At 38.5% G+C, this 13,949-nt stretch overlaps 1 protein-coding gene across 1 annotated transcript in view; it reads right to left on the bottom strand.

Annotated features, from left to right (window-relative positions):
- Positions 1-11,086: 11,086 nt before the first annotated feature.
- The window catches only part of LOC119277760 (hydroxyproline O-arabinosyltransferase RDN2-like), a 6,516-nt gene continuing 3,653 nt past the window's right edge, over positions 11,087-13,949 (bottom strand). The window contains exon 8 of the mRNA XM_037559082.1: positions 11,087-11,547. Coding sequence (XP_037414979.1) covers positions 11,482-11,547 — 66 coding nt within the window. The 3' untranslated portion in view covers positions 11,087-11,481. The remainder of the gene's footprint in view (positions 11,548-13,949) is intronic.

Raw genomic sequence — 13,949 nt, 5'->3', positions numbered from 1 at the left:
GTGTTGCAATGCTGATGGAGGAAATGCATATAAATTATTGGAGGCATATAGATATTGATGAGGAATTCCCGTTATCAGCCACCCCCGCGGCCGCCCCCGCCAAACTATTAACATGTCTGATCATCAAAATTACCATTCTATGTAATCATCAATGTCTTTTTTACCTTACATTCCCGCAGCAACTCACGGGGAATCATCTAGTTTCTCAATTTCACAATTACTCAACTAGCACGACTCTAATATCACCATCTTTATATCTCAAAACAATTAGCAAGTATCAAACTTCTCATAGTATTTAATGCACTCTATATGAAAGTTTTTATTATACCTATCTTGGATGCCCATCATATTAGGACTAATTTTATAACCAAAGAAAATTACCATGTTGTTCTAAAAGACTCTGAAAATAATATAAGCGAAGCATGAGAGATCAATAATTTCTATAAAATAAAACCACCACCGTGCTCTAAAAAGATATAAGCGAAGCACTAGAGAAAAATTATCTAGCTCAAAAGATATAAGTGAAGCACATAGAGTATTCTAATAAATTCGGATTCATGTGTGTCTCTCCCAAAAGGTGTGTACAGCAAGGATGATTATGGTAAAGCAAAAATCAAAGACTCAAATCATACAAGACGCTCCGAGCAAAACACATATCATGTGGTGAATAAAAATATAGCCTCAAATAAAGTTACCGATAGACGAAGACGAAAGAGGGGATGCCTTCCGGGGCATCCCCAAGCTTAGGCTTTTGGTTGTCCTTGAATTTTACCTTGGGGTGCCTTGGGCATCCCCAAGCTTAGGCTCTTGCAACTCCTTGTTCCAAAATCCATCAAATCTTTACCCCAAAACTTGAAAACTTCACAATACAAAACTTAACAGAAAATCTCATGAGCTCCGTTAGTATAAGAAAGCAAACCACCACTTTAATGTACTATAATTAACTCATTCTTTATTTATATTGGTGTTAAACCTACTGTATTCCAACTTCTCTATGGTTCATACCCCCCGATACTAGCTATAGATTCATCAAAATAAGCAAACAACACACGGAAAACAGAATCTGTCAAAACAGAACAATCTGTATCAATCTGGAGTTTCGAAAACTTCTGTAACTCCAAAAATTCTGAGAAATTAGGATGGCCTAAATAATTTTTATATTGATCTACTGCAGTTGGAAGTGGTATTTTATCGCTCTCTGGTAAAAATGAAAATTATTTTCGTGAGCGCATACTTTCTATTTTTTCAGCAAGATCAAACAACAATCACCCAAGAAGATCCTAAAGGCTTTACTAGGCACAAACACTAATCAAAATATAAAAACACAATCATAATAGAGGGTACATAAATTATTTATTACTAAACGGGAACAAAAAGTAAAGAACAAAGATAAAATTGGATTGCCTCCCAACAAGCGCTATCATTTAACGCCCCTAGCTAGGCATAAAAGCAAGAATAGATCTAGGTATTGTCATCTTTGGTATGCAATCCATAAGTGGCTCTCATAATTGATTCATAAGGCAATTTAATTTTCCTTCCAGGAAAGTTTTCCATGCCTTTCCTTAACGGAAATTTGAATCTAATATTTACTTCTTTCATGTCAATAATTGCACCAATCGTTCTAAGGAAAGGTCTGCCAAGAATAATAGGACATGTAGGATTTCAATCTATATCAAGAACGATAAAATCTACGGGCACATAATTCCTATTTGCAACAATAAGAACATCATTAATCCTTCCCATAGGTCTCTTAATGGTGGAATCCGCAAGGTGCAAATTTAAAGAACAATCATCAAATTCACGGAAACCTAACACATCACACAAAGTTTTTGGAATCGTAGAAACACTAGCACCCAAATCACACAAAGCATATCATTCATAATCTTTAATCTTAATTTTAATAGTAGGTTCCCACTCATCATAAAGTTTTCTAGGAATAGAAACTTCCATCTCAAGCTTTCTTCATAGGATTGCATTAAAGCATCAATGGTATGTGTAGCAAAAGCTTTATTTTGATCGTAAGCATGAGGAGAATTTAACACGGATTGCAACAAGGAAATACAATCTATCAAAGAACAATTATCACAATTAAATTCCTTGAAATCCAAAATAGTGGGTTCTTTGCTATGTAAAGTTTTGGCCTCTTCAATCCCACTTTTATTAATTTTAGCATCATGATCTAAAAACTCCGAATCATTGGGATGCCTTTTAACTAAAGTTGACTCATCTCTAGTCCCATCTTTATCAATATTCATAATGGAAAGCAAATATTTAATAGGAGACACATCAACCACTTTTAGATCTTCATCATTATTATCATGAAAACTAGAAGAACACGCTTTCACAAAGCAATCTTTTTTGGCACGCATCCTAGCGGTTCTTTCCTTGCACTCATCAATGGAAATTCTCATGGTGTTAAGAGACTCATTGATGTCATGCTTAGGTGGAATAATGTAAGTTTCAAAGAATCAACATCAAGAGAAATTCTATCCATGTTTCTAGCCAACTCATCAATCTTAAGCAATTTTTCTTCAACCAAAGCATTGAAATTCTTTTGTGAACTCATAAATTCTTTAACACTAGTCTCAAAATCAGAGAGCATCTTATTAAAATTTCCATAAGAGTTGTTGTAGGAATTACCATAATTATTAGAGGAATTATTAGGAAACGGCCTAGAATTAAAGTTTCATCTATACGCGTTGTTACCAAAATTGTTCCTACCAACAAAATTCACATCCATAGATTCATTATTATTCTCAATCAAAGTAGACAAAGGCATATCATTAGGATCAGAAGAAACACTCTTATTAGCAAACAATTTCATAAGTTCATCCATCTTTCCACTAAAAACATTAATCTCTTCAATCTCATGAACTTTTTTACTAGTGGATCTTTCGGTGTGCCATTGAGAATAATTAACCATAATATTATCTAGGAGTTTAGTAGTTTCTCCTAAAGTAATTTCCATAAAAGTGCCTCTCGTGGCCGAATCTAAACGATTTCTAGAAGCAAAATTTAATCTGGCATAAAAATTTTGTATAATCATTCATAAATTCAAACCATGTGTAGGGCAATTACATATCATTAATTTCATCCTCTACCAAGCTTGTGCAGCATGCTCATGATCAAGTTGCTTAAAAATCATAATATCGTTTCTAAGAGAGGTGATCTTAGCGGGAGGAAAATACTTAGAGATAAAATCATCTTTGCACTTATTCCATGAATCAATACTATTTTTAGGCAAAGAAGAGAACCAAGTTTTAACACGGTCTCTAAGAGAAAACGGAAATAGCTTCAATTTAACAATATTATTATCCACATCTTTCTTCTTTTGCATATCGCACAAATCAACAAAGTTGTTTAGATGGGTATCGGCATCTTTACTAGGAAGGCCAGAAAATTGATCTTTCATGACAAGATTCAACAAAGCAGCATTAATTTCACAAGATTCAGCATCGATAATAGGAGCAATCAGAGTGCTAATAAAATCATTGTTGTTGGTATTAGGAAAGTCACATAATTTAGTATTATCTTGAGCCATCGTGACAAACAATCAATCCAACACACAATCAGACGAGAAGCAAGCGAAAGAAGGTGAACGAAAAAGGGGCGAGTAAAACGGCAAAGGTGAAGTGGGGGAGAGGAAAACGAGAGGCGAATGGCAAATAATGTAATGCAGGGGAGAAGAGTTTATGATGGGTACTTGGTATGTCTTGACTTGAGCGTAGATCTCCCCGGCAATGGCGCCAGAAATCCTTCTTGCTACCTCTTGAGCATGCGTTGTTTTTCCCTTGAAGAGGAAAGGGTGATGCAACAAAGTAGCGTAAGTATTTCCCTCAGTTTTTGAGAACCAATGTATCAATCCAGTAGGAGATAACACGCAAGTCACCTAGTACCTGCACAAACAATCAAGAACCTCACAACCAACATGATAAAGGGGTTGTCAATCCCTTCACGGTCACTTGCGAAAGTGAGATCTGATAAAGATAATAAGATAAATATTTTTGGTATTTTTGTTGTATAGATTGGAAAGTAAAGATTGCAAAATAGTAAACGAGATGCCATGTAAATAAAAAGAGATGCAATATTATAAAAAAGAGACCTGGGGGCCATAGGTTTCACTAGTGGCTTCTCTCATGATAGCATGTATTACGGTGGATGAACAAATTACTGCCGAGCAATTGATAGAAGAGCGCATAGTTATGAGAATACCTAGGCAATGATTATGAAATATAGGCATCACATCCGTGTTAAGTAGACCGAAACAATTCTGCATCTACTACTATTACTCCACACATCGACCGCTATCCAACATGTATCTAGAGTATTAAGTTCATAAGAACAGAGTAACACTTTAAGCAAGATGACATGATGTAGAGGGATAAACTCAGGCAGTATGATATAAACCCCATCTTTTTATCCTCGATGGCAACAATACAATACGTGCCTTGCTGCCCCTACTGTCACTCGAAAAGGACACCGCAAGATTGAACCCAAAGCTAAGCACTTCTCTGCAAGAAAAATCAATCTAGTAGGCCAAAATAAACCGATAATTTGAAGAGACTTGCAAAGATATCAAATCATGCATATAAGAATTCAGAGAAGAACCAAATATTATTCATAGATAAACTTGATCATAAATCCACAATCCATCGGATCTCGGCAAACACACCGCAAAAAGTATTACATTGAATAGATCTCCAAGAACATCGAGGAGAACTTTGTATTGAGAACCAAAGAGAGAGAAGAAGCCATCTAGCTAATAACTATGGACCCAAAGGTCTATGGTAAACTACTCACACATCATCAGAGAGGCTATGGTGTTGATGTAGAAGCCCTCCGTGATCGAATCCCCCTCCGGCAGATCGCCGGAAAAGGCCCGAGATGGGATCTCACAGGTACAGAAAGTTGCGGCGGTGGAAAAGTGGTTTCATGGATCCCCCTGATGTTTTTAGGGTATAAAAGTATATATATAGGCGAAAGAAGTACGTCGGTGGAGCTTTGTGGGTCCCAAGAGGGTGGGGGTGCGCCTACCCCCCCCGGGCGCGCCCTCCTATCCTGTGGCCGCCTCGCGGACTTCTATACTTGCACTCCAAGTCTCCTGGTTTGCGTTTGTTCCAAGAAAGATCATCGCGAAGGTTTCGTTCCGTTTGGATTCCGTTTGATATTTCTTTTCTATGAAACACTGAAATAGGCTAAAAACAAAAACTGGCATTGGGCCTCCGGTTAATAGGTTAGTCCCAAAAATAATATAAAAGAGCATATTAAAGCCCATTAAACATCCAAAATAGATAATATAATAGCATGGAACAATAAAAAATTATAGATACATTGGAGACGTATCGGTATGTCATATAATTAATATATGACCCACCTCTTTCTCTCACAAAACTTGTTGGGTCTTGTGTTACAGCCGATTGTAAGCTTGTAGCCCGCTTATCTTCTCCCTCATCTCTTCTCTCCTTCAACTAGGCACAAATCTGATGTGGCATCCCTTATAGCCCGCCTACAACAATCTATTGTACTTGCTCTTTGTGTTGTGAAGTATCTAAAAGAACCTCATTTAATGTCTCTTATGAGATGTCTTGGATTTGGTGCTAAGATCTATATCTAGATTAGGCCTCTTCGAAAGCACATGTGCTTAGATGTGAGCATGGCTAATAGTATCGCTATATGATGTTGCAATGTCATTTATACTCATCGCTTATAGTCGCTCATACAATAAGACATCTTCCAATGAACAGGTGCTAAGATGGGGGGGTTAGGTGTATTGAAAAGTTTAGCAACCAAAGTCCTCAATGCATAGGTGCTTAGTTTGTTTGTGCTAAACTTCCTTCATTTAATTTTTAAACAACGAAACTCTTCCATGCATTGGGCAAATTTCTTTCATTGAAGTATTTTGCATAGGTCTACCCGCTTGGCATTGGTTTTTTCTTGGGTCACCAAATGCCTCTCTCTCCTCTTAACTACCTTGTCATATCAGACTTTCTGCCTATGTGGCATGCTTAGCACCTGTACACCATGGAGCATTGGGAAGGACCCAAGGTTCTCTCTATCTCTTTATTCATATTTATTGTATCTGCCTATAGGAGCACACATATAGACAAACTCTTGCATGAGTGCCCACTTCTTTAAATTTTTCATGTCTCTCTACTCCACATAGAAAAAAATGCAATATAAGCGGGCTATAAGCCTGCTATTGTATTTGCTCTGAGGTACTAAGTGCATTAAAGAGTTTAGCAACTAAAGTCCCTAATGCACACGTGCTTAACTTCTATATCTAGATTATGCCTCTTCCAATGATTAAGATAGTACTACCTTCGTATGATTGCTCTCTCTTTCATCATTAAATAGAGCGCCACTTCAATTTTTAACTATGAAACTGATGCAAAAGCTTTTAAATTTGTTGGTCCATTTCTAGTACATTAAACATGGAGCAGTTTCGTTAGAAGCATAAACTTGAAAGATATGTACAAAGCAAACAAGTGACAAGCCACTTCGTTGGCTTGAGTATTACAATTTTTTTAACATGGTGCATGAATGCACGCACGCACACTCAATCCCTATAAGCATCTCCGAGAGACTGGACCGACACATCATATTGAGATTAACGAAGTCGCCACAGACGTCTTCGTAGTCGCCAGGAACGTCTCCTCCCACTAAAACCACATTGTTGGAGGCCTGAAATAAATCCAGGATAATGCAATCACCGGTTGGTTCGCTTAAGTAATTCTTGTGGACCGGGAATACCACTGACCTCCTAGCCATCCAACCACAGGTTGGTTCGCTTGATTAATTCAACTTGAAGTTCAGGCCCATGTGCAATCCCCTTAAGTGAATGGATGGTTAGAACAGAAGTCACCTTGAATGGCCATTTCTATGCATGTTGAAATCAAAATGGTCAAAAAAGAATCATCTTGAATGATTCTCCAGACTTGAGATTATTCTCCATCTTAAACAGTTGGACTTGTGTGTTTTGCTAATGCCTCGTGGTAATAGTTTAGTTAGGCATTTAATCTTGTTTTATTCTATAATATGCATATAAAATTATTGTGTAGAAGCAATAACACCTTAATTACCTCAATACTATAGGACATTGATGTCTACTACGCAACTTTATTCTTGTAGACTCGTGTTGGGCCTCCAAACGCAGAGTTTTGTAGGACAGTAGCAATTCTCCCTCAAGTGGATGACCTAAGGTTTATCAGTCCATGGGAGGCGTAGAATGAAGGTGGTCTCTCTCAAACAACCCTGCAACCAAATACAAGAAATCTCTTGTGTCCCCAACACACCTAATGCAATGGCAAATTGTATAGGTGCACTAGTTCGGCGAAGAGATGGTTATAAAAGTGTAATATGGATGGTAGAAATATATTTTTATAATCTGAATAAATAAAAACAGTAAGGTAGCAAATAGTAAACAGGCACAAAAAGGTATTGCAATGCTTGAAAATGAGGCCTAGGGTCCGTACTTTCGCTAGTGCAATCTCTCAACAATGCTAATATAATTGGATCATATAACCATCCCTCAACGTGCGATGAAGAATCACTCCAAAGTTCATATCTAGCAGCGAACATAAGAAGAAATCATTTGTAGGGTACGAAACCACCTCGAAGCTATTCTTTCCGATCGATCTATTCAAGAGTTCGTACTAGAATAACACCAAATAATTTCATATTCATAATACTCAATCCAACACAAAGAATCTCAAAGAGTGCCCCAAGATTTCTACCGGAGAAACAAAGACAAGAATGTGCACCAACCCCTATGCGTAGATTACCCCAATGTCACCTTGGGAATCCACGAGTTGAGTGTCAAAACATATATCAAGTGAATCAATAAAATACCCCATTGTCACCACGGGTATCCACATGCAAGACATATATCAAGTGCTCTCAAATCCATAAAAGTATTCAATCCGATGAAACAAAATCTCAAAGGGAAAACTCAATTGATCACAACAAGATAGAGAGGAAGAAACACCATATGATTCGACTATATTAACAAAGCCCGTGGTACATCAAGATCGTGACATCTCAAGAACACGAGAGAGAAAGGGAGATTAAACACATAGTTATTAGTACAAACCCTCAGCCCTGAGGGTGGACTACTCCCTCCTCATCGTGGTGGCCGTCGGGATGATGAAGATGGCCACTGGTGATGATTTCCCCCTCCGGCAGGGTACCAGAATGGGGTCTAGATTGATTTCTTGTGGCTATAGAGCCTTGCGGCGGCAGAACTTCTGATCTAGGGTTACCCCCGAGGGTTTTGGAATATTTGGGAATTTATAGGGCGAAGAGGGGGTGCGGGAGGCCACCGAGGTGGGCACAACCCACCTGGGCATGCCTGGGCCCCCAGGCGCGCCCTGGTGGGTTGTGCCCCCCTCGGGGCACCCCCAGGTGCTGCTCTGGCCCACTAGATATCTTCTGGTCCATAAAAAATCCATAAAAAGTTTCGCGGTGTTTGGACTCCGTTTGATATTGATTTACTGCGATGTAAAAAACAAGCAAAAAACAGCAACCGGCACTGGGCACTGGGTCAATAGGTTAGTCCCAAAAAATGATATAAAGTTGCTATAAAATGATTATAAAACATCCAAGAATGATAATAAAACAACATGAATACTTCATAAATTATAGATACGTCGGAGACGTATCAGACATGCAGATGCAAGGGTGACTGCTTAAGTTTATGTTTATTGTGTGTTTTAAAATTTTCTAATTTTATTTTGCAACTGGTGCATCATGTTAAAACTTGTGCACCTGACTTGGTGGAAGCACAGTCTTAGCATCATATTATAAAAGAGAGGCAAATACACCAGTGATACATTTTTTTGACAGTGAAACTAGTGATACATTAAGTTGCACATGATGACTAATTTGATGTTTAAACTTGTAAAATACATAAAACAAGTGCTCAAACTTGTCTCCTGATGCAAATACGGTGCAACTTCCGTATGTAGCTATCTAAGGCGCATGTGTGGTGTGCCAATGTACCTGGCCCACGTGAACCAACCTATGCTTGGATGGTTAGAGGGACTGTGGTATTCTCAGCCCACCAGGATTCAAATCCTGGTGCTCGCATTTATTTTTGGATTTATTTCAAGATTTCCGGCGATGCACACTCAATGGGAGGAGACGTTCTCGTCGACGACGAGGTGCCTATGATGACTTCGTAAATTTCAAGATAATATGCCGGCTCAGTCTTTCGAAGGTGCTCATAAGGATAAGGTGTGCGTGTGTGCGTTCATAGGGGTGAGTGTATGCGTGTGTATATGAGCGCTTGTGTCAGTACTGATGTTAAAAAAATGTACCTGGCACACTATCAATGGCTGGAGAGTCACATTTGGCGAAACCCCTCTAAATTAATGTCGAAATCTGGTAAAAATTCCCCTAAATTAATGCCGAAATCTGGTAAAAATCCCCCTAAATTAATGCCGAAATCTGGTAAAAATCCAACAAAAATGTCACTGTGCATCTGTATGATCGCGGGGTCCCACAAATCAGTGAACAATACACAGAATAACTGATGTGGAAAACATATGCCCCATGGAGTCGAACGGTGAAATCCTGCCAAAACGGCAGCCAAGGTAACCACAACAAACGATGAATTGTGATATCCACAAAGCATAACTCCACTTAGGGCATCTTCAATGGTTGTAAGATAGTTATTGATAGACTTTGCCACATAGGATTTTTGATGATGTGACATACAATAAATGAGAAAAGAGAGGAAGGTTGTATGTACATGAACCAACACCTCTTGCACAAATTTCAATGTAGAATGAGAGAGCACCTTATCTATTATCTCGCATCCTATTGGGCAAACTAGATACAACACATTGGAGTTGTTGTATGTTAAGATGTTGGTTGATGACATGACATATTTTACCAACAAACTAATATATAAACTATTGAAGATGTCCTTAATAGCCTGTAGCCGAACACACGTGTGCAGGGTAAATGGCGCGCAGTCAGTGCAGCCCATTTTCGATGTTTTAGTTTAATTTCCCTTTAGAAATTCATAAAAAAAATATGTAAATAAGAAACAAAGTAAAATAATAAAGTTAGAATATTCGAGTGTTCTAATCAATATACTCCCTCTGTAACTACTTTAGTGATTTAAAAAATCTTAGTATATTTCTTTACAAAGGGAGTACATACAAATAAAAAACTTGCTTTTTTTAAGAAATGCCATGATGGCTAGTTTTATTAATTTAGAATATTGTATATCCTTAGCAAGCAAGTAAGCAACTAGGGTCTAGGGTGCTCATCGTCCCAAGGACAGGATAAATTATTATGAAAAGCAAGGCCTCATTTGGTTTGGGTGAAACTAAAATGTAGGAATTAGGAGTAGTATACGAATTTAACAGGATGACACTTACCATTCTAAGGAATTGTCTTGCCTCTTTTGTACGCACAAAATGAATTTTGAGTAGATGTGTATATTCCTCCAAAAACATAGGAAATGAATAGTATTTCTACAAAATTCTCGTACGCGTTTCCTACAAACCAAATGCATCTATACGAAAATTTCCTACAAAATCTTTGTTTCTATATTTTTTCCATAAAAATCCTCCAAACTGAATGAGGCCTAAAACGAGCTAGCTCATGGGCCACTCCATTGGTTTATCTGGGTACATGCTTGAATTCCACCGTGCCAATTTGTAGTGCTGTATCGTCCACACAATACGCATAAACAGCCGAGTCCCACCTTGCATGTGTCCTTTGCAAAAGAAAAGAAAAAAACAATCTTTACTAAATAACTCCTTTACACTGCATTTCATGGGGAATTTTGCATTCACTACTTTTGCAAAGAATCATAAGGATTTTCTATGATACAATCCAACAAATGAAATTACTGCAGGATTCGAACATACATGACATAACAATATTTTGTTCTTTCTATTCCTGTGTTCTGGAGAATCCTATGAATCAAAGAGACCCTAATATAGCACAGCTATACATGCAAATCAATTTCGAGTGACCCGGTGCCTCTAGAATAGAAAGTGAGGTAAACATAAACAACAATATTGATATATAAAGTCTTAAGTCTCTCGAAAAGAAAAGGAGAACATGACGTGGGTGGATTTTTGCGGGTAACAGCTTATCATTCACATCATTCAGCAGGATGTTCTTAAGCAGCCACAAGAATTTGTTCCAGGCTGTAATATACTTCCCATGGTAAGTATGAGAGTACTCAAGGATCCTTCATTTCTGCTTTGTAGTACAACTGAATGGACCAGGAGACTGAAAAAACAGAGCTTATGTTTCTGCTTTACAACCCAAAAATGAGACAAAGGATCAAATGACTACGTATTCTCTTGTCAACAACTGATTCTAGGTTAATGTGTAGGAATTAGCCACCATCCTCCGCTCAAGAGAACATGAATTGAATGCTCTGGTATTATTGATCATTGAGATTCTTTGATTCTACCCCAGCATCAGATGAATTAAGCTCCTCTCTGGCAAAATCATCATTCATATTTCGTCGTCCCACCCTACAATGTTTGCAGTGGCCTCATTGACCATCTTCACAAGGGTGGCCTGAAAAAAAATGTAATTTCAGATCAGAAAACAACCATAGGAAGGGATTTTACATTTTATCACGAAACGCTAATTTAAATTGTAACGGATCCAGCTGTACTAAGCTCTAGCGCATGTCAAACTGAAAGAAGAAGAAAGATACTGATAAAGAACAAAGTCGTCCAACGTAAATTTCTGCAGGCTGTCTAGCTTTTGCATCAACTTTTTTGTCTATTGCCGAATGAATTTTCCATTAACAATAGCAGCAAATCCAGAAGAATTGTGAGAATTTCAATAGCGTAACACCCTAGTTGGATAGCGAGAAGCAAAGGTTCAGAAGTTTTATGACCGACCCGTAATTGTTTTTTTATCAGATTGACGTATAGATCACAATAAATAATCCATTGACACGGCCAATTCAAAAATTGCATATATTATATGATAGTGCACATGAGATATCATGGTACCACATGCCACTTATAACATCTTTGCTGGAATCACAGCCTGTAGCAGAAACTTGCATAAGGACGCTACTGCGCCACCAACTGATGCAAAATGCATATATGCCAGGTTCATGTTGAAGTACGTACATCTATGTGCCAGTAGTAAGTGGCAAAACTCGTCTTGAAAACAATGGCATGAGACTGATATTCACAAAGCTCTCATAGCACAATACAAGTGCATTAACTCATGCTTCATTGGAAGAAACTAATGGAGAATCCCTTCTACTAATGAGTGGCTAAGAACTAAGCGAATCCCTTCTACTAATGAGTGGCTAAGAACTGAGCGCAGCTCAGTTGGCTAGCGGCTTCTGTGCTTGAATATACACTTCAACACAGCCCACCTGGATTCGAAACATGCCACAGGTGCTAGTGCCCCATCAGTAACGTTTTCTTTTTTACTGGGTGGCTCAAAAGATGCAAAAACTAATACCAATACATCATTCGCAAGTTGGCTACATGCATGTCCTGGCTCATGGAGTAAAACTTTGTATATTGGGTTACAAGCTAATATGGTATGGAATTCCCACTGAATCTTTGGAGAAGATGATGTGTCCAGCCGTCCAGGCTTATTTGACAATAGTCTTCTGAATACATGCATTAGTTCCTTCACTCTGTTATAGACCTGGCTGGGTTTGGGTCAAAATGTAAGACAGTCGCCCTTGATCTGGTCATGCCATCTGCCAAGGCTATGAGATATGATTAAAAAAATGACCAGGAACTTGTGTACACAAACGTAAGCTTAACCAGATAAGTCCTAAAAATAGATTGACAACCAAATTATGACATTCTTTAAGCCATAATCAACAAAGTTTTGCAGCTCAATCTTCTTCATCTCCCGATCCATGCTGCCGGTGATGATTCCCCCAATTGCTCAATACGCTGACGATACTCTTCTCATTATCCAAGCTTGCCCTTGTCAGCTCCTTTGCCTCAAAAGGTCTTTTAGAGCTTTTGTCAATCCACTGGCCTTCTTCAGGTTCAACTTCCATAAATCCAGCATTCACCCCATCAACATGCCTGAGGACAAAATGGCTAATTTAGCCGGTCTGTTTGGCTGCAAAATTGAGTCAATTCGTTTTACCTACCTAGGACTCCCTCTTGGTATCACTAGACCGAAAATTAGGGATTATGCCCCCTTCATCAATCATATCGACAGAAGATTAGCTTCCAGCTCGTCATTCATGTCTCTCTTAGTGGCCAAAGCTGTGATAACCGCTCCTCCAACCTTTTACACGGGTACCTCAGACGTCCGTGATGGTGTCAAAGACATTGTTGATATATCTAGAAGAATTTGTGTCTGCGGTAAATCTGAATTCTCCAATAGACCTAAGGCTTTGGCAGCCTGGTCTAGTGTTTACCGCCGCAAATGCAATGGGTTTCTTGGTATTATCAACCTCTCTGCTCAGAATGAAGCTCTGTTGATGAAACATCTCTTTAAATTCTATAACAAGGACGACATCCCCTGGGTCAATCCCATCTGGAATTACTACACCAATATCCCTCCTCATGCATCTAGGCCCATGGGATCCTTCTGGTGGCATGATGTCTTCAAAATTTATCACAAATTCAGACAGCAGGCTCTTGCTCTATTGCAAGAGATATTGCTCTCATCTGGAGCGGCAACTGATCTGATCACCTTTTGAGGAGAAGATTTCCCAGGCTTCATTCCTTTACCCTTGATAACCTTATATTGGTCCATGACGTGCTTGCTGTCCAATACCCTTTTAGATCTTTTTCATTTTCCTCTGTCCAGCTAGGCTTTTGATGAATTCCATGAATTCAGGCAATATCTGTCCAGCCTGCATCTTTCCCTGATGTTGCTGATTCTTGGTCCTTCTTACTGGGGTCAAAATTCTCTTGTAAAATATATAGCACCTATTTTCAGCACATTCAGGTCCTTTTACTTCTTGACTCTAGAAA

This window comes from Triticum dicoccoides, chromosome 1A (assembly GCF_002162155.2).
Source record: "Triticum dicoccoides isolate Atlit2015 ecotype Zavitan chromosome 1A, WEW_v2.0, whole genome shotgun sequence".
In the NCBI taxonomy this organism is placed as follows: Eukaryota; Viridiplantae; Streptophyta; class Magnoliopsida; order Poales; family Poaceae; genus Triticum; species Triticum dicoccoides.
This window is presented reverse-complemented; position numbering and strand designations above follow the sequence as displayed.